The following is a 22,729-nucleotide window of genomic DNA, read 5'->3' on the forward strand; positions in this document are numbered from 1 at the left end:
TCTGCTCTACAACTCCTATCTCCTACTCTTTTAATTCAATGCTGAGCACTTGAATGATGTTTTCTTTTCTCCTTCTACTCTTGGACTTCAGGATTAAGTTACAGTCAGAATGGTTCCTTTGAGACATCTCTTTATTTCCCTCTTCTCGTCCTGATCAATCCATGAGTCGTTTTCAGTTGGTGTGCCCTTTTCAATGCCTGTTACTAATATTTCATATTTATCTTATTTTAAGGACCACCAGTAGAGACTTACTTAAAATGGCAACAAATTCCAGTTGAAATGCATTGATTTTATTGAGTTTTACAGAGTCATATATATGAAAGGTCATCCGGTTCATGTAAATCATGCATACCTGATGGCAGCTGATGCTTTCTTTACAGATTATTTGAACCAAGCCTGTTAGTAATTTAGTCCCCTGACAATATGAAAAATCCAAGACCTAAGAAATAGGATGTAGACAATTATGGATTCAAATATTGTGTTCCCTCAAGTTAGTCTGTAGCCCAAATAAGCAGTCTACACCATCATGCCCACAGTTTACAGATATGGAAACTGAAGTACCTAGAGGTCAGAAAGCTGACTCGTGGCAGTGGTTAATAAGTAGGTAAGGGATTAGAACCCACAATAGTCTAACTTCACATGCTTCTCTCCTAACAGCAAGGCTACACTGCTTCAGTACATGAATTGTGGAAATATTCAAAATGGAAATATTTAAATATAGATTCCCACTTGGAGATAGATATAGATATATACTATAGATATAGATATATAGATATATTGTGTATGTATACTGTGTATACTGTGAAATATATATATTTCACTGGCTTTGAGTTACCTATGTCATCACTTTCCAATGTCTCAGAAGCTCTGGGCCACACTTGTCAGCCCAGCTGCCCAGACTTCTATCCTGACCTCGCCCAAGCCTATCTCTGTAATAATAGATGAGTTCCCATCAAACTCAACACCCAAAGAACAAAGAATCCAATCAAGAAATGGGCAGAAGACATGAACAGACATTTTTCCAAAGAAGACATCCAAATGGCCAACAGACACATGAAAAAGTGCTCAACATCGCTCGGCATCAGGGAAATCCAAATCAAAACCTCAATGAGATACCACCGCACACCAGTCAGAATGGCTACAATTAACAAGTCAGGAAACGACAGATGTTGGCGGGGATGCGGAGAAAGGGGAACCCTCCTACACTGTTGGTGGGAATGCAAGCTGATGCAACCACTCTGGAAAACAGTATGGAGGTTCCTCAAAAAGTTGAAAATAGAGCTACCATATGATCCAGCAATTGCACTACTGGGTATTTACCCCAAAGATACAAACGTAGGGATCCGAAGGGGTATGTGCACCCCGATGTTTATAGCAGCAATGTCCACAATAGCCAAACTACAGAAAGAGCCAAGATGTCCATCAACAGATGAATGGATAAAGAAGAGGTGGTATATATATGCAATGGAATATTATGCAGCCATCAAAAGGAATGAGATCTTGCCATTTGCAACGACGTGGATGGAACTGGAGGGTATTATGTTGAGCGAAATAAGTCAAACAGAGAAAGACATGTATCATATGACCTCACTGATATGGGGAATTCTTAATCTCAGGAAACAAACTGTGGGTTGCTGGAGTAGGGGGTGGGGTGCGAGGGATGGGTTGACTGGGTGATAGACACTGGGGAGGGTATGTGCTCTAGTAAGCGCTGTGAATTGTGGAAGACTGTTAAATCTCAGATCTGTACCTCTGAAACAAATAATGCAATATATGTTAAGAAAAAAAAAAGAAGAAGAAGAAGGAGGAGGTAGCAGGAGGGGAAGAATGAAGCGGGGGAAATCGGAGGGGTAGACAAACCATGAGAGATGATGGACTCTGAAAAACAAACTGAGGGTTCTAGAGGGGAGGGGGGTGGGAGGATGGGTTAGCCTGGTAATGGGTATTGAGGAGGGCACGTTCTGCATGGAGCACTGGGTGTTATGCACAAACAATGAATCATGGAACACTACATCTAAAACTAATGATGTAATGTATGGGGATTAACGTAAGAATAAAAAAAAATAAAATAAAATAAAAAATTAAAAAAAAATAATAGATGAGTTCCTCCAACTGTCCATGCTCTAGCTCCTTTACCTATAAAATGAGCAGATAATTGCAGTGCCTCAGGGAGTTAGTGAGTGTTTTGATTGTGTTAATATCCAGGAAATGCACAGAAGAAGGCCTGCAGGTGGTGTTCAGTAAACTTCAGCCACTATGTTTTTATGTAATCTAGTAATCAATTTCCTTAAAAATAACTCCATTTCTCATAATGTATGTTTAATTAATTAATGTACAGAGCTGTTGAAAAATTTCAATGCACTTGGCTGTATGTAGCTCTTATGTGATGGGAGGGCACAGGGCTTGGTGTTAAAGTTGTGCGTTTGTCTCTACCCCAATCTGATCACTCATTCACAATGGAACATTTGCTTCTCTGAGCCTCAGTTTTCTTACCTGTGAGGCAGGAATAATAATTCCTGTCCTGGTGATATTCAAGGTGAAACCTCTTCACCTTTTCACTAAACCTTTTCATGCTGTTGCTAATTACCTCTCCCAGAATCTTTTAACTATCTCTAACATGCATAGGGTAATAACAGCTGCTTATGGTCCCATTGTGTAACATAAGAATCTAAACTTGTGTGCCAGCATGTGACATTATTAGTAACTATAATATTAGTCCTATTTAGAAATCTTTTTCTTGTAAGTTACAGAAAACTCAGTTCAAGCAGGCTTAACAAATGGACGTTGATTGGCTCATGTAACTGAAAAAATCAGGTGTAGACTCAAGGCTAAGATGTTTACAAGCCCCAATTTCTTTTCTTTTTTTTTTAAATTTTTTACACCATACATTACATCATTAGTTTTTAATGTAGTGTTCCATGATTCATTGTTTGCGTATAACACCCAGTGCTCCATGCAGAACATGCCCTCTTTAATACCCATCACCAGGCTAACCCATCCCCCCACCCCCTCCCCTCTAGAACCCTCAGTTTGTTCCTCAGAGTCCATCGTCTCTCATGGTTCGTCTCCCCCTCTGATTTCCCCCCTTCATTCTTCCCCTCCTGCTATCTTCTTCTTCTTTTTTTTTTTCTTAACATATATTGCATTATTTGTTTCAGAGGTACAGATCTGAGATTCAACAGTCTGGCACAATTCACAGCGCTTACCAGAGCACATACCCTCCCAGTTCCAAGACCCAATTTCTTTTTACCTCTGAGTTGTCCTCCATTCTCAGGCACTATGTGGTGAACAAAGAACTACCAGCAGTAAGAATGGAAGTTCATGTTCAAGGCCTACATTCCGTTAGCCTAAGTGAGGTCGCAGACTCAATCCTGATCAGCTAACATTGCAAGGCAAATGTGGAACTGTGTCCAGCAGTAGTCAGTCCAGGTGGAGTCAATCCCAAACAAAGCATAAAGCCTGTTAGTAACCAAAAGACTGGTTTCCACAAAGAAAACTGGAGCTCTGATATAAAAGGAAGTATGAGCGGACTCCGGAAGGTCAACTTGGCAGATGTGGAGTTGTATGACACCAACTGGCAAATGTGAGTCGAAATGAGATGAATATGTCTACCTTTGTTACATATGGCCCTTTAAATTGGCCACCGTACCCATATTTCAGGGCCAGACACAGTCCTTGAGGATGAACTGCCCATGAATTAGATTAAGTCCATTTGTCCTTCCGTCCTTCACTTAAGGCCTCATGCCTCCCACTCTTGTCTTTCTTGTTCTTCCATTTTTGTCACATCCATTCCTCTTGATTGGTGATGTCTTTGAATTCCCCTGGCTTCCCAAATGAGGCTCTCTACCCAGTACTAAGTTCTACATCCTTCCTCCCTGATTCTGGTACTGTAGTAGCTTCAAAAGATGAATATTCCTCCATTAGACCTGGCCCCATGCTCTGCAAGGCCAACCCACACCATCCAATTTAAACACCTGTAACAGACTCCTCTGGCACTCCTTCCTTAATCTATCAAAAATTCCTAATGAGCTAGCTACTCCACAGTTGTGTCATTTCTAAACAGCTGTCTTCTAGTGTTCTGGGCTATATGTAAAATGGATACCACTCAACTTGCTTCAGAAATATTTTGTAAGGAAAAGGACGATTTCTATTTTCATATACATTAATTTTCTTTTTAGCTGCTATCTTCATTGCAAACACCCTCAAACCTCTCATCAACCTTAGAACACCTCTGTGATGACAAATTTTATCTACTCTTTCTAAAACGCATCCTAAAATATTCTTTGATAGTCACCGCTTGCCTGAATCAGACTAGTTAGAACACAAAATGAAGAGGAGAATTGGGCCTCATTTGGGAAGAGCGGGGTTGTTTGTTTTTGTTTGATAAGAAAATTCCAGAGAAAGATCAAGCATTGCTTCACTTTAACCAGTCATACTTAAGTCTGGCATTCAGACAAAATCTAGAAAATATTTATTGTTTACACATTCCATTAATTCTTGTATTATTTTAATAATGTTCTGCAACTAGAATAGAATTGCTTACATAATGAATAGATGTTGTGGGCAGAGATACCAATGGAATTATGAGGAAGGGCCGTTTGGTCAGATCACACTTTGACTGGATGTCATGTCTTAGCCTGACATCTTTATGGAGCCCTTGTATGGGCTTTGTGTTCTTTTTTTTTTTTTTTTGGGTTTGTTTTTTTTTTTTTTTTTTTTTTGGATTTGATTTGATTTATTTTTTGACAGAGAGAGACACAGCAAGAGAGGACTACAAGCAGGGGGAGTGGGAGAGGGAGAAGCAGGCTTCCCGCAAAGCAGGGAGCCCGATGCGGGGCTCGATCCCAGGACCCCTGGATCATGACCTGAGCTGAAGGCAGCCGCTTAACAACTGAGCCACCCAGGAGCCCCAGGCTTTGTGTTCTTTAAATGGTATTTAACAAACATCAAACACCTACAATAGGCATTACAGGGAAAAAATGATGAAAAAAAAACCCCTCAAAGACATGAACCTTACTCTCAAAGGGCTTACATTCTAAGTGAGAAAGTAAGTTATTCAGATGAAATGGTGTTACTAGGGTCTAGACCCCCTTTTTCAGTGGCAAGAGTAAAGAGGGAGTATTGTCAGACTAAATCAGCCTGCCACTGCAGTCTCTGACCTTCATTCTTAGACGATTCCTCCCTTTTTCTTTAGAGCTCTATATTTTATAATCTTTAGCATTTTCCCATAAGCTTTTATCAAACATACATGGCTTGGGTATGGCTTAGATCTTTCATCATATTTCTTATCTATAAATCAGGTAAATATCAAAATTATGTAAATCCCCCATAGCCACCAAATGGAAGATTACAATCAAATAAGTATCTGCATCTTATCACTAAATTGATAAGGAAACACAAAGGGCTTTGAAGCCGAATCCTGAAGCAGCTCCAGCTGCAGAACATTATTGCTTTAGCAGAGAACCCAGACTATTACTCTAATTCTAAATGAACCAATTAATTAATTTTTTCACTCATTTAACAAGCACCTACTTTGTGCCTGTCATTATTTGAAGGATACAGTGGTATCTTTTAGATATAGATCTTTTAGTGCTCTTTTAGAGCTTACATCCTAGAGGGGGAGACAAACAATGAATAAACAGACATAATATAACATCAGATAATGTTGAGGGCTATGAAGAAGAAAGTGATTTGAGGGAATAACAAGTGCTGGGTGTAGTGTGTAGATAGAGTGGTCAAAATCTTTTAAAATGTAGCATTTGAGCAAAAATCTACAGAAAGCCGCAGAGTGATACATGAATGTCTCTGGAAAAAGTCATGCCACCAGAAGAACAATATATGTAAAAATGTAGTTCAGAATTCATGAAAAATTAATATAATAATTATTAGATCCATGTTATCACTTAGCCTAATTATTCAACATATAGACTAAGTCTTATTATTTAGGAAAGGAAAATTTTTGAGCTTTGGCATTGTTTGAATTTTCCCAAGAATCAAGGCAAAAGATGTTAGTCTCTGTAGACTCCTTGTCGAATGCTGCTGAGTTTTAAGGTTGCTTCTGCTCAAAGAAAGTACTTCTCTAAGTAACCCATTTCATCTTTGCAAAAGCCTTGAAAGCTAGCTGCTATATTTCCCATTTTTATAGATCAGAAGATCAAGGCAAAGAGAAGCTAAGTAACTTGCCCAAGGTCACCGGCGATGGAATAGTGAAGTCTAACCACATACAACTTCTACTGTAAATGGATTGCCATTCTTATTTTTCCTGAGAACTTATTGAGCAGTTATTGGGCTGTGTCATATTCTGAATACAATAAACACTATCCCTTCATCAAATTATGTTTAATCAATGTGTAAAGACAAAACCAACATACCCCCAAAAAAACTGCAGAAGTTAAGTGTGAGATGGTACTCTATGGGCATATATGGAGAAGAAGTGCAAAGTTAAAAAAAGAAATGGTTGGTGTGAATATAAGCTGAATATGGCTTGGGGCTAAAAAAATGTTGAATCTAACCTTCTTTTTATTTTTTCCACCCCTAGTCATATAAGAAGCAGTTGCAGAAGCTGGGATGGTTAGCCTGGAGAAGAGAAGACTCAGGGGGGATTTGATAACTGTCTACAAATATTTGAAGAACTGTCATGTGGAAAAGAAATTAGATTTGTTTTATATGTCCCTAGGGGTGCAAGTGATGGAAAGAATTCACCACAATATAAGGAAGGACTTTCAAACAAAATAAGGAGAACTCTAGAGCTCTCTAAGGAAGGAACGGGTTCTTTGAGAGATGAGTACTCTGATTGCCTAGGCAAGGCAGTCTTTCAATGACCTCTTGTACAAGAGAATCAGGAGAAAGATGGATGGGTGGATGGATTGCATGAATTTTAAGATTTCTTCTAAGGCTGAGAATTTATTACTTTATTAATGATAAATGAAGTTTCTATTTATACCAAGCTGCTTGTGAAGTTCCTATCTCCATTCAAGAGTGTTTTCTGCTTTTAAAATTTGGGGAAATCATATCTATAACTCTGCATGTTACTTCCAGTGCTGAATTGATAATAAATAATCCTCTCAAAATGTACTTTATTTCTTGTTTGCTCTTTCTAGGTCTTCAGCCATACACCAACTACAGCTTCACACTTACAGCTTGTACATCTGCTGGATGCACTTCAAGTGAGCCTTTTCTAGGTCAGACATTGCAGGCAGCCCCTGAAGGTAATTAAAAAATATCCATGATTTGGGAGAAGAAGTTTTCATATGGCATTTTGAAGTGAATTCTATAAACCCTTTCATGTCAAACAAAGAAGGAATAAAGTCGACAGGTACAAAATAAAATTGTATTCTAGATTCCCATTCTTCAGGTTTGGTTCAACTGTAAGCCTCCCAACATAAAATTTGCTTTCAATTGTTTAAACCTCTTAAATTTAGTTTTCTGTGAAAAAAGTTATTATGTACTAGGATATAAAATTCCTCAAAAAATCAAAAGTTAAATATTTCTGGATTGCCTGATATATAACAAGGACGTGCTCTCTGCTGAAGTTGACTTATTCCCTACCATGAAGAACTTACCATCAAGTCAAAGACACAGGACAAGTACCCAAACTTACATAAGGAGAGAGAATCAGGGCACCTGCGTGGTTCAGTAGGTTAAGCACTGGAGTCTTGATTTCAGCTCGGGTCATAATCTCAGGGTTTTGATCTCAGGGTCATGAGATCGAGGCCCATGTTGGGCTCCATGCTCAGTGCAAAGTCTACTTGGGATTCTGTCTCTCCCTCTGCCCTTCCCCCTCTCAAATAAATAAATAAATAAATAAATAAATAAATAATCTTTAAAAAAGAGAGAGAGAATCTGAAAGGTGATGTTAAGAAAGAACAAATGGTCAATAATTTTGTAATAATGTATGGTGACAGATGGTGACCCCACTTATCATTGAGTAATGTATAGAATCGCCAAATCAATATGTTGTACACATGAAACTAATATAACATTGTATGTTAATCATACATCAATTTAAAAAAATGAACAGAATACTCAGGTTAATCTGAAGAAGGAGAGATTATAACTCATCATGAAAATCAAAAAAGATTTGATGGAGCAAGTGAGTTCTGAGATGGACCATGAAGAACAAGAATTTTGACAAATAAACACTCGGGGAGATGCAGAATCCAACACAGGTTGAGGGGATGTAAAGTGGGATCATCACCTTAGAAGGCAAATTGGCAATGTTTATTAAATTTAAAACGTTAATTTTCTGTGACACAGTAGTTTCACATTCATTATCTATGCCAGAAAATCCCACTTCCACAAATGTACAAGAGACACATACCAGAATATTTATTGAAGCATTTTGGTTTTTATGTAATGGAAAAATATTGGAAGCAATTTAAAAGTCTATTCATAGGAGAATTGCTAAATAAATTCAGGTATATTCACATTATGAAATTCCATACCTCAGTTTAAAAGAATGAGACAATCTAAACATATGAAGAGGAAATTTAGAACTACATTAATGCATGGTATCTTTTATGTATAAAAAATGCATAGAAAATTATATTTATTTCTATAGATAAATAAAAATATAGAAAAAATTCTGGAAGCATACACACATAACAATGGTTACCAGTGGGTTGGGAACTGGGGTGGGTGTTATCATTTACTTTTAGAAGAAAGATAGGCTTAGAAGCTTGGGATAGTGATCAACTAAATATTTTGCTCATCTTTATTATCTGCCTGTTTTAAATGTGGGGGAAACAGAGGCATACATGAGTTTCTAAACAGAAATATGATGTTAATTACCATTGGTGAGTCCTGAACTGCTTGTCCATTACTCTTCTAATGAAAGGGATTGTTGTACCTCAGAATATTAGACCTGAACTTCCTACTAGTAAATGGGAAATAAAATGGAAAATTCCACATATGGGGCATATGGCTCCTCACCAGGATTTCACTAATGATGTTTTCTATATAAAGAATGTTTCATGTCAAAAAGCTTAGTGTTCCTTTGAAAGGAAGAAACCAGCAGTGGATTTTTTGGAAAGGTAAACTATCAAATGGATACTTTGATGATAATGGATAATTTCTAAAGGATCTATCAACCAGTTTTGGCTGCAACTCAAACCAGGTAAAATAACAGGGTCTCTTGCTTCAGTGTACTCATCAAATCCATTTAAATTCTTAGAAAATATGCATCTATTTTCCCACTTTTCCCCCCCAAAAAAATTCTTGAAAGAACTCAGATTTCATGACTTAAAAATTTTAGCTTTCAACAACACAGGGGAATGTGAGATGAGAAATGTTTTACTTGATTTCCTTTTTTAACTTTATGCACCTTTCCTTTAACACAAATAACTGTGCACAGGAATAACAAACCAAATGGGCTTTCATCAGCAGAAGAAACATGGATTTAGAATCCATTTTCTGGCTGTATAAGTGCCATTTGTGAATAACTTGTATGTGAAATAAATGTAGTCTGAGTACTTAACTTGGGGGTTGTAGGAGAACAAATCAACAGCAATATTAAGTTCTGTTGTTTTACTGTAAAGTGGAAATAAGCATATCATCTCATGTTAAATTAATAACACAAATATAACTAATTACAAAATGCCTATTTGAGTGAATCTGACATAGTTTGAAGGTCTAACACTTGAGTTTCCTAAGCAGATACGGAGAGAATGAAAAGAAGCATTGGTTCATAGCCACCCTGAATTCCTCTCTCATTTCTCTCTCATTTTCAATCTTAAAAAAAACAAAACAAAACAAAAACAGAAAAGCTAATGTGCATTACTACCTCATTATAAGTTGGACATAATTCTCTACAATTTTATCCTCACAGAAAATTGTGTACCTTCAGTCAAATAGGAAGAGTTCAAGTTGGATTTTTGTTCTCTCTTTTTAGAAGTGATTGCATACCAGCAAGCTCTACTTAATTTTAGAGTTTGGTCGTGCAAAATTGCAGGCATGCTTACCTCCAGCATTGATAACATGGGGGAAAAAAAGGAAAAGAAGATGAAACTTTCTCAATTGCGTTCCAGATCTCTCTTCTGCTGACCTTTTTTTTTTTTTGTATTTATTGTCATTTATTTTAAAACAACAAAAAAGAAGGTAGCACGAACAGTCTTATTTTTTCTAATTCTTTTTTTTATTATGTTATGTTAATCACCATACATTACATCATTAGTTTTTGATGCAGTGTTCCATGATTCATCATCTGCGTATAACACCCAGTGCTCCATGCAGAACGTGCCCTCCTCAATACCCATCACCAGGCCAACCCATTCCTCCACCCCCCTCCTCTCCAGAACCCCCAGTTTGTTTCTGAGAGTCCATAGTCTCCCATGGTTCGACTCCCCCTCCAATTCCCCCCCTTCCACTGACCTTTTTTAAACTGTTGATGTTCCTTTAGATTCTTCCTCTACTCTTTGCACTTGTAACTCCACGGTATCCCTTGGAATTCTCAAGTATAAGCTTCTAAAGCCCTCAGCTCTCACAAAGCCCACACATAGATTTAAGGCCTGTGTATCCACCGATCTATAGATGTTTTTATTTAGGTGTTTTGCAAATACTTCAACCTCAGTATTTCAACACTTAAAATCTCTCTCCTCACTTCCTAGCTTTCTTTTCTTCCCTTTTCCCTCCTTCAAGTACCATCATCCACTTCATCAGCCCAAAATGGACCTTCTTACTGCGTCTCTCTTTTTTTAGGTTGTAATGTGCAGTTCTTCATAAAATCTTATTGATTGTAATTAATTAATTTTAAATTAATTAATTTTAATTTTAAATAAATTTTTAATATGTTTTATTAATTTTTATTAAATCTTAATAAATTTTTAAATTTAAAATTTAAATTAATAAATCTAAGGATTTTTTTAACGTGTATTTCCTTTACATCCCTTCTGGCTTTGACTTAGTTCAAATGCCTTTAACTTCTTGTAATTACTCTTCCTGCCTCTAGTCATTTCTCCTCTTTCTCATATTAATTCTTTTCCCCCTTGTGCCAAAATAGACATACTTCACATTGGTCACCTCCATAAAATCCCACTTCCTTCCAGGAAAAAAAAAAATCCACATCTCAGTAAAGCAAAATAATCCCTCAAATTTTAACCTCTGCCTATCTGTTGAGTCTTTGGTCTTTCCCAGATGCCATCCAATGCACCAGTCAGGCTGAGGTACTTGGAATTCTACCATACTTTCCTGTATTTCAAGGACTTTTGTGGGTTCCCCTCAGTTTAGATCTCTTTCCTACATCCTCACTCAGCTAACCCATTTTTTAAAAAACTTGGCTCACGTGTCTCCCCTTCTAGAAATCTCCAATGACCACCTCTGCTTCCCATCCATCCCCATGTTACTCCCAGTCTCTGTTGATACCCTTCGTAAGTGCTCCAAAGCACTATGCTTCCTAAAGCATTTAGCAAACTGGATTATAAATTTTTATTTGTTCATCTTTATTCACCCTAATACTATGAGCTCCTTGAAGGGTAAAGACTATATGTCCTTATCCCCATATCCACAGTGCCTGACACAGAAAATGACACAAAATTGGGTGGAATGTTGGATAAATTTACAAATCATAATAGTCCAGAAGTCAAGGCATCCAGGACATCAGCCAATACAAAACTGGGTTCCTTTACTAGCTTCCAAAAGAAAGCCAATCCACAATAAATATTGGTATTTTTAAATTGGAATGAAGATTTGTAGAGAAATGAGAAGTGGATAATATTGCATGGCACTCAAAACAAATTTAAAACAGATTTAATAGATATGGGGTTTTTTTGGTAGCTATTATTGCAAAAGACCTAACACCAAGGTTTCCTTCTGACCTTTCCTTCTTATACCTTTCAGCTAGTTTACCTCCTCCCTGCTCCCTTTAGAGATGATTTCCCTCATGACCATCCATTTCCTTTCCTTGAATTGTTTCAACTCGGCCCTTCTACTATGTAGGATAGGTTTTTCTGATGCCGCCTGAGACTTAGGCTCACAGAGGGAAGCAGATTCTCTACCTGGGACTCTTTAAGACATTTCACCAAAAGTGGTTCTTATTCTATCAAAGATTTCTTGCAACTGTTAACGTAACGGTGTCCCCATATCATTATACAAGTAAAACCATAGCATTTAGTATTTTTTACACATTTCAATTTCCTCTTATTTCTAACCCAATGGATACGGGGTTGTTACCAACACAACCAGAGCTTTCACCAGCTTGCATAAATATGAAACTCAATTTTTATTTAAAACATGAAACAAACCCAAAATCTTAATTCATGTTATCTCATTCACTCCTCTATATCCACAGCCTTTCTGGCACGCTAGTGATTTTTAATACATCCTTAAAGATGAAAAAGGACTGCAGGAAACAGACTATGAACTAAACCTTGTACTTTATCTCTTAAATCAACAAATTAATATCATGTTTGAATCAGAACTATAATTAGTTGGTTGACTCATCTAGCAACTATTGGCCGAGAAACCCAAACATAAAGTATACTATGATTTGTGGATTGTCCACGTATCTATTTCAGAACAAAATGAACTACTTTCTTCTTAGGAATAAGTTATTCCTTTAAAAATCAGCACGTTTGAGCTGTTTTAAAAAATCTATATTGATTCTTTCAGGATGTTCCTAAATAAATTGCATTTGAATGTCGTGAAAATTTTTCTTTTAAAAGTGTTGAAATCTTATCTTTTACTGAATAACTTACACTAGAGATAAAATCAACCAAAAACTATTGATTACAGGGAACCTAATATTGCATGAGTTTTTAAAAGCTGAAGAGAGTTAACAGTGTCCATTCAGAGCATACCTAGATGACAACATGAAATGGTAGGATTGATCTTCCTCATTGCCTAGGTTCCCCATCTATACGTTTGTACATCTATAAGAGTACTTGAATGTTTGACCTTGAATGACAGTTGTCTGTGTATTTATTTTAACTTTTACGCAGAAGAGTAAACTCCTTGTAGGAACGAGCCATATCTCACTCATACTTACATTCTCTAGAACTGCGTACAGTCCTTACATAGTAATTTGCAGGATGTATTTATAATAAATTGATTTATTCAATATCAATTAGGCATTGTACTATCTATGCATAAAGATACCTTGACAAATAAGACAGAGAAGATTCTTGCTTCATGAAACTAACTTTATATTGAAGCAGGAGAAGGAAGCAGACCATGCAGTGATAACATAGAAATAATGATAATATCAAGAAAAATTTATTATGATGTTGTTAGTGCTGAGGGAAAATAGAAAAGGACCTAGGATAGAGAGTAACTAGGTTGGAATCACTTTAGATAAGGTTAAAGTTATCATTAGAGAAAGTTGGTCAAATAAGACCTCCCTGCTAAGATGATATTCACACAGGTCACTGAACTATGAAAATAAATTGCAAAAATGTCCTGTTGTCATAACCAAAAGTTCCAGGCAGAAGGAATGGAAGTGCAAAAGCTCAGAGGTGAGAAAAACTGGAAACATTCTGGGGATAGAGAGGAGTCTGGTGTGACTGGAGCCAGGTAGGCCAGAATCAGAAAAAAATGGAGGATTATTCAGGTTATCATAAGGAATTGGAATTATATGAATAATTTCAAAAGGGTTGTATATTTTACAAAGATTATAATGACTTATGTATATACTTAATATACTTTTTTTTAAAGATTTTATTTATTTATTAGAGAGAGAGAATGAGAGAGAGAGAGCACATGAGAGGGGGGAGGGTCAGAGGGAGAAGCAGACCCCCTGCTGAGCAAGGAGCCCGATATGGGACTCAATCCTGGGACTTCAGGATCATGACCTGAGCCCAAGGCAGTCGCTTAACCAACTGAGCCACCCAGGCGCCCTTATGAAGATTACATGAAATAGAGAAGGGCAAGATTTAAAACTCAGAGACCAGTTTAGAGGCTATGATAGAAGTTCATGAGAGAAAAATGTAGCTTGGATCAGAATAGGTGGCAGTAAATGTATAGAGAACTATATACATTCAGGGTAGAACAAGCAGGATTTTATGACATTGCATTTGAGGGTGAAAAAAGTGGGAGCCTCAAGAATAATATTTGTGTGTTTTGACCAAGAAAATGAATAGATGGACAAAATCAGGAGATGAATAGATTGTAACAGAAAAACCAAGAGTTCTGTTTTAGATATTTTAAGTTTTGATACTTAATTAGTCATCCAAATGGAGATGTCAAATTGACAGTTGGGTTCATGAGTCTGAAGCTTAAGAGAGAGTTTTAGTTTAGAGATATGCATGGGAGTGTTCAACATATAGATGATACTTAAAACTAACACTAACTGAAGATCACCTAGAAAGTGAGTGTTGGAAAACAAGAGGAGAAGAAAGAAGAGGGAAAACTAAGGGAGAGGAGAGAGCCTAGGTCTCTGAGGCCCATTTTTGAGATACAGAAGGGGGAGAGAAGCCAGTAAATGAGAGAAAAGAGGAAAAGAAGCACGGCACGTTGTGTCAGAGAGGCAAAGGCAAAGTATGCTATTCATTGAATTTGATAATTTAGGTAAATACTACTTTATGATTACTTGCACATATTCCAAGTAAATAGGCATCAAAGTTTAAAATTCCTGGGTAGTCTTTCAGGCCTTGGTTAAACTCAGAGTAACAGTGGAGAAAGAGAAATCTTCTACCACTAAATTTTCTGATACTCACTTTCTAAAGACAATTCACAAATAAAATAATCAAAACATTAAAAATATATTTATACCCAATTGTATATTTTTACCTCCAAAGTAAGCAAAATGTATTTTTGTTGTTTCACCATGAGATTTTTTTAACAACAGATAAAAATATCATAATATGTGAGGTGATGGTGTGACTTTTGATAAGGTGAATATTTTATTCTAACAATGAAACCTCATTGTGTTATTTTTTGCCAGGAGTTTGGGTGACACCTCGACACATTATCATCAATTCTACAACAGTGGAATTATTTTGGAGTCCTCCAGAAAAGCCCAATGGTCTCATTTCTCAGTATCAGTTGAGTCGTAATGGAACCTTGGTTTTCCTGGGTGACAGTGAGGAGCAGAATTTCACTGATAAAAACCTGGAGCCCAACAGCAGGTGGACTTAAAGAAAACTTTACCAAACATATAATTAGAATTTTAAATTTTTCAGGGCTGAAAAGTGCATCTCAAAATGAAACAATATTAAATTAACTGGCTAATTAATCTCCTCATTCAGTAGCCATTCCATAGCTGATGAGATCTTTTAATTCATTTCAGATGTTGAAGACTCAAGTGCTAACTCATTACTTTAGTCTTCAGAGTACATGACATTTTTTAAAAATGTAAATAGTCTTCTATTTGACGTAAGAGCATGAGAATTTTTAAGTATATAAAATACACAAAGTATTAAACTTTAAAAATTATCAATTATTTTCAAAAGCATGCATTCTGAAGCTAGCAATAAAAAAAGATTTAAAGAGTTTTGTTTTACATCAACTAACTTTTCTTCTAATACAATGTTTTCTCTGCTTGCTACACTATATATAGGTATGAGTGGTTTTAAGGGGAAAAAGTTCCACATATTTGCAATTCATTCCCATTCGTATCTCAGCAGAAACAAAATATATCTTAGATCAACAGATGTTTTACTGCACAGAGTAGAGATCAATTCAGATTTATTGTAGAGAGTAGCAGATCAGTTTAGAAACATCTTTCTCTAAAGATATTTCCCTGAACTCCAACCCATTTAAAAATGGGGAAGATTAATTTGAATCCTTCACAATCTACTGGCACACTCTAAGACTTTCCTGAAATCTTTAGGAAAAGTTGTTGACTATGAGAGGGTTAAAAATAAAGTGGGAAGGGGCAGAAATAGTGACAGTCTGGAGAGAATGAAGCCTGTTCTGGAAAAACTATCAAGTCAACAGAGACGTTTCTGAACAGGGAGCAGAAAATTTGCAATTTGTCATAAAATTAGGATTAAACAATGGGGAGAAAAGCTAGCAACCATTGTTCAAGTTTCTTGTGCATTTCCTTATCACAATCCTTTCTTTTTAATATAGATACGTTTATAAATTGGAAGCCGCAACTGGAGGCGGCAGCAATCCTAGTGATGATTACATTGTACAAACGCCTGTACTGACACCAGAAGAAATCCAGCCTCCATATAACATCACAGTAATTGGGCCTTATTCCGTATTTATAGCTTGGACCCCACCAGGTAAAGAAATAAAATGTGTGTGTGTGTGTGCGCGTGTGCGCATGTGCATATTTGTATGCAAAACATTTCAGAGAAAACTAATTGGAGAAAAGGATGGAAATGTGAATTTAGTAAATCAGAAGGACATGACCCATCTCCTGAATAAATATAAACAGAATAATCCAAACCACATTCCTGAGTCTATACCATATATAAGTATATGCATATATACATATAGATACAGATGTAGATATGTAGATAAAGATATATAGATAACTAGATATATACATATAGATACAGATGTAGATATGTAGATAAAGATATATAGATAACTAGATATATACTTTTCTTTGAAAGTAATACTTTCTTTTAAGTGCCAAAATCTGCCTTCTTATTCATATACGTCCCAGGTAAGTCATATAGATCTGAATGACCTCAAACATTCATTATGCAGGACTTCCAAGATTGGAACACTGATGTTATATGATTCGGCCTTTATTATAGCAGTGAATAAGGATTCAGAAAGACAAGAGTCTACTCTATCCATTTCTATTAGATTGTGGCCAGTTATGGTAGTTGAATTTTGCCCCTCTAAGCTATATAACCTCCACTGTACCATTTAGTCACTAGTGGGTTACTTTTATGGTTTAGTGCATTATTATATTTTGATGTAAGCATCATCCTCAGGTACAAATCTGATTGCTTAACACCATGGAGTAAGGATTAAAGTAAAATCTCTTTGCTCTGTCTTTTAACATAAGGAAAGTATGGAAATGCTGTTTCAGTAAAATTTAAAATCTATTAAGGTGCTAAATTCACTTCAAATGGATTTTATCTCTAATATCTAGTCTTTAGATAAAAATGACACAAATTTCTATTATCTCCATCAGAATAAGTTTAGCTACAGTTCAACATGCACTGAAAACAATAGGCTAGCATCCATGTTGGCCATCAGCAGATCCATTCCATAAAATAATTAACAAAGATATATTTTTCATTTACTTGAACAATTATCTCAGTCAAAATAGGTAATATAGAAAAGGAAAGAAAACTTCCAAATTCATTCTATGAGGCCAGCATCACCAAAATCAGATAAAGTCACCACAAAAAAGAGAACTACAGGCCAATATCTCTAATGAACATAGATGCAAAAATCTTCAACAAAATACTAGCAAACTAAATGCAACAATACATTAAAAAAATCATTCACCACGATCAAGTGGGATTTATTCCTGGGTTGCAAGGGTGATTCAATATTCACAAATCAATCAAAGTGACACATCATATCAATAAGAGAAAGGATAAGCACCATATGATCATTACAATAGATGCAGAAAAAGCATTTGAAAAAGTACAACTCCCATTCATGATAAAAACCCTCAACAAAGTGGGTATTGAGGAAACATACCTCAACATAATAATGGCCATATATGAAAAACCCACAGCAAACATCATACTTGAGAAAAACTGAGAGCTTTTCCCCTAAAGTCAGGAACAAGACAAAGATGTCCACTCTCATCACTTTTATTCAACATAATACTGGAAGGCCTGGCCACAACAATCAGACAACAAAAAGAAATAAAAGGCATCCAAATCTCTAAGGAAGACGTAAAGCTTTCATTATTTGCAGATGACATGATACTATATATAGAAAACCTGAAAGACTCCACCAAAAACTGCTACAACTGAAAAATGAATTCAGTAAAGTTTGCAAGATACAAAATCAGTGTACAGCAATCTGTTGCATTTCTATGCACCAATACTGAAGCAGCAGACAGAGGAATAAAGAAAACAATGCCATTTACAATTGCACCCAAAATAATAAAATACCTAAGAATAAACATAACCGAAAAGGAGAAAGACCTGTATTCTGGAAACTGTAAAACGGTGGTGAAAGAAGTTGAAGATGACACAAAGAAATGGAAAAACTCTCCATGCCCATGGATTGGAAGAACAAGTAGTGTTAAAATGTCTATACTATCCAAAGCAATTCTACACATTCAAAGCGATCCCTATCAAAATGCCAACAGCATTTTTCACAGAACTAGAAGAAACAATCCTAAAGTTTGTATGGAACCACCAAAGACTCTGAATAGTCAAAGCGGGAGGCATCATATTTCCAGTCTTCAAGTTACATTACAAAGGTGTAGTAATCAAAACAGTATGGTACTGGCACATAGATCAATAGAACAGAATAGAAAACCCAGAAAAAAAAAAAAACAAACCCACAATTATATGGTCAATTAATCTTCGACAAAGCAGGAAAGACTATCCAATGGGAAAAAGACAATCCCTTCAACAAATGGTGTTGGGAAGACTGGACAGCAACAAGCAAAGAATGAAACTGGACCACTGTCTTATACCATACAGAAAAATAAATTCAAAATGCATTAAAGTCCTAAATGTGAGATCTGGAGTCAAAAATCCAAGAAGAGAGCACAAGCAGTAACTTCTATATCTGATAAAAGGTTAGTGTCCAAAATATATAAAGAACTTATAAAACCCAACACCCAAAAAACAAATAATTCGATTAAAAAATGGGAAGAAGATATGAACAGATATTTCTCCAAAGAAGACATACAGATGACCAACAGACACATGAAAAGATGCTCTTCATCATTGAGCATCAGAGAAATGCAAATCAAAACTATAATGTAGCTATCATCTGACACCTGTCAGAGTGGCTAAAATCAAAAACACAAGAAACAACAGGTGGTGAGGATGTGGAGAAAGGGGAACCCTCTTGCACTGTTAGTGGAAATGCAAACTGGTGCAGCCACTGAGGAAAACAGTATGGAGTTTCCTTAAGTTAAAAATAGAACTACCCTATGATCGATCATTCACACTACTGGGTATTCACCCAAAGAATTAAAAAAACACATTAATTCAAAGGAATACATACGCCCGTATGTTTATAGCAGCATTATTTACAATAATCAAATACGGAAGCAGCACAAGTGTCCATCAATTGATGAATGGATAAAGAAGATGTGTATATATATGTATTGGAATATTATTCATCCGTAAAAAAAGAATGAATCTTGCCATTTGCAATGACATGGATGGAGCTAGAGAGTATAATGTTAAGTGAAGTAAGTCAGAGAAAGACAAATGCCATATGCTCTCACTCATATGTAGAATTTAAGAAACAAAACAAACTAGCAAAAAGAGAGACAAACCGGGCGCCTGGGTGGCTCAGTTGGTTGGGCGACTGCCTTCGGCTCAGGTCATGATCCTGGAGTCCCGGGATCGAGTCCCGCATCGGGCTCCCTGCTCGGCGGGGAGTCTGCTTCTCCCTCTGACCCTCCCCCCTCTCATGTGCTCTCTCTCTCTCATTCTCTCTGTCTCAAATAAATAAATAAAATCTTTAAAAAAAAAAAAAAGAGAGACAAACCAAGAAACAGACTCTTCACTACAGACAATAAACTGATGGTTACCAGAGGGTGAGCAGGTGGGGGGCATGGGTTAAATAGGAGATGGGAATTAAGGAGTACACTTGCTGTGATGAGCACTGGGTGATGTATGGAATTGTTGAATCACTATATCGTACACCTGAAACTAATAAAACACTGTGTTAACTAACTGGAATCAAAATAAAAACTAAACAAGCAAACAAACAGGTAATAGAGTCAAGAAGGTAACATAGAGGCCTAATATATAAAACTTAAGTTCTCATAAACTAACATCCTTATGATGTCGTAATCTGAGATCAAAAGCAAAAACAGGGTCTTAATTTGGTCAAATTCACAGGAGAAAATTTATCAAGAGCTTTATAAGCAAAGAAAAATGTAAGCCTCTCTAAGATATTAAATATAAATGATTCCATCCACCTTTGTTTTTAAAATGAATACACAGCCCTTTAAATTAAAACAAAGGAATGATCTCTAGTGCCAGTCTGTGTCATAAAGCCCTATAATCCTTACCTCAGTCTTAGGAGCGTAGATCTTCTTGAACTCCATTCTTAATTTCAGGGGAAGAAAACCCGTATCTTCTGCTGTGGAAAATGTACAAACTTGCATAGCTCTTTACAGAATCAATTTCTACTTGCATGGAGTAGCATTGCTATCTTGCCATCTTGGAACGTCTTTCTCCTTGGCATCTTTGTAGTGTCGTAGTGCTTCTGTGACACCAAGTAAAATGAGGCAGAAAAGAGCCAGTCTGAGACCGGATTTTGCCTATTAACCAGAGATTTCTCAGACTCGGACCAGGGTCTTCTACAGTCCAGATTCTCAAAGAACAAGAAGAGAAAGTCCAAGATGATAAGCAAAACTGGTGATTTCCTAGCCATGTGATCCGGAAGTTCCATGGCCTATCAATCACTTGTCATTTTAACATTATTATACACATAAATTGCCATTGCTAATTTGAAGATACGTTTCCTTTAAGACAACGGATGTCAGGGGCGCCTGGGTGGCTCAGTTGGTTAAGCGTCTGCCTTCGGCTCAGGTCATGATCTCAGGGTCCTGGGATCGAGTCCCGCATCGGGCTTCCTGCTCCTTGGGAGCCTGCTTCTCCCTCTGCTTCTCTCTCTCTCTCTGTCTCTCATGAATAAATAAATAAAATCTTTAAAAAAAAAAAAATAAGACAACGGATGTCAGATGAAAGAGAAAACCAGGATTTGTATCCCAACTGTGCCACCTGTTAGCTGACATAAACAAGTCAGTTTTCCTCCCTGAGTCTCCGTTCAGTGCAGCTGTAAAATAGAGACAATAGTAGTACATACATTTGGGTGGTTGTAAAGATTAAACGAGGTAATTTATATAATTGGCGTACACTGACTCTGTATAATATTCTATAAATAGTGATGATTATTTTGGGAGAATTATTTTTGCCTTCAATTATTTATTTTATTTATTTATTTATTTATTTATTTTTAATTTAAATAAAATTTTAATTGTCCATCAGGGGCTTGTGTTTTTTACTCTCAGGTTGCCCTGACATCTTCAGCACATAACTTCCACATCTTTTTTTTTTTTTATTCTTATGTTAATCCCCATACATTACATCATTAGTTTTAGATGAAGTGTTCCATGATTCATTGTTTGTGCATAACACCCAGTGCTCCATGCAGAATGTGCCCTCCTCAATACCCACCACCAGGCTAACCCATCCTCCCACCCCCCTCCCCTCTAGAACCCTGTTTGTTTTTCAGAGTCCATCGTCTCTCATGGTTCGTCTACCCCTCCGATTTCCCCCGCTTCATTCTTCCCCTCCCGCTACCTTCTTCTTCTTCTTTTTTTTTTTTCTTAACATATATTGCATTATTTGTTTCAGAGGTACAGATCTGAGATTCAACAGTCTTGCACAATTCACAGCGCTTACCAGAGCACATACCCTCCCCAGTGTCTATCACCCAGTCACCCCAACCTTCCCACCCACCCCCCACTCCAGCAACCCTCAGTTTGTTTCCTGAGATTAAGAATTCCTCATATCAGTGAGATCATATGATACATGTCTTTCTCTGTTTGACTTATTTCACTCAACATAATACCCTCCAGTTCCATCCACGTCGTTGCAAATGGCAAGATCTCATTCCTTTTGATGGCTGCATAATATTCCATTGTATATATATACCACCTCTTCTTTATCCATTCATCTGTTGATGGACATCTTGGCTCTTTCCACAGTTTGGCTATTGTGGACATTGCTGCTATAAACATCGGGGTGCATGTACCCCTTCGGATCCCTACTTTTGTATCTTTGGGGTAAATACCCAGTAGTGCAATTGCTGGATCATAGGGTAGCTCTATTTTCAACTTTTTGAGGAACCTCCATACAGTTTTCCAGAGTGGCTGCACCAGCTTGCATTCCCACCAACAGTGTAGGAGGGTTCCCCTTTCTCTGCATCCCCGCCAACATCTGTCATTTCCTGACTTCTTAATTTTAGCCATTCTGACTGGTGTGAGGTGGTATCTCATTGAGGTTTTGATTTGGATTTCCCTGATGCCAAGCGATATTGAGCACTTTTTCATGTGTCTGTTGGCCATTGGGATGTCTTCTTTGGAAAAATGTCTGTTCATGTCTTCTGCCCATTTCTTGATTGGATTCTTTGTTCTTTGGGTGTTGAGTTTGATGAGTTCTTTATAGATTTTGGATACTAGCCCTTTATCTGATATGTCATTTGCAAATATCTTCTCCCATTCTGTCGATTGTCTTTTGGTTTTGTTGACTGTTTCCTTTGCTTTGCAAAAGCTTTTTATCTTGATGAAGTCCCAATAGTTCATTTTTGCCCTTGCCTCCCTTGCCTTTGGCGATGTTTCTAGGAAGAAGTTGCTTCGGCTGAGGTCAAAGAGGTTGCTGCCTGTGTTTTCCTTTAGGATTTTGATGGACTCCTGTCTCACATTGAGGTCTTTCAACCATTTGGAGTCTATTTTTGTGTGTGGTGTAAGGAAATGGTCCAGTTTCATTCTTCTGCATGTGGCTATCCAATTTTCCCAACACCATTTGTTGAAGAGACTGTCTTTGTTCCATTGGACATTCTTTCCTGCTTTGTCAAAGATGAGTTGACCATAGAGTTGAGGGTCCATTTCTGGGCTCTCTATTCTGTTCCATTGATCTATGTGTCTGTTTTTGTGCCAGTACCATGCTGT

The 22,729-nt window shown here is 36.9% G+C and overlaps 1 protein-coding gene across 1 annotated transcript in view; it reads left to right on the forward strand.

Annotated features, from left to right (window-relative positions):
* Positions 1-22,729, forward strand: part of USH2A (usherin) — a 710,400-nt gene that overhangs the window by 569,793 nt on the left and 117,878 nt on the right. The window contains exons 55-57 of the mRNA XM_021698433.1: positions 7,101-7,208; positions 14,873-15,056; positions 16,003-16,160. Coding sequence (XP_021554108.1) covers positions 7,101-7,208; positions 14,873-15,056; positions 16,003-16,160 — 450 coding nt within the window. The remainder of the gene's footprint in view (positions 1-7,100; positions 7,209-14,872; positions 15,057-16,002; positions 16,161-22,729) is intronic.

This window comes from Neomonachus schauinslandi, chromosome 6 (genome assembly GCF_002201575.2).
Source record: "Neomonachus schauinslandi chromosome 6, ASM220157v2, whole genome shotgun sequence".
Lineage (NCBI taxonomy): Eukaryota > Metazoa > Chordata > Mammalia > Carnivora > Phocidae > Neomonachus > Neomonachus schauinslandi.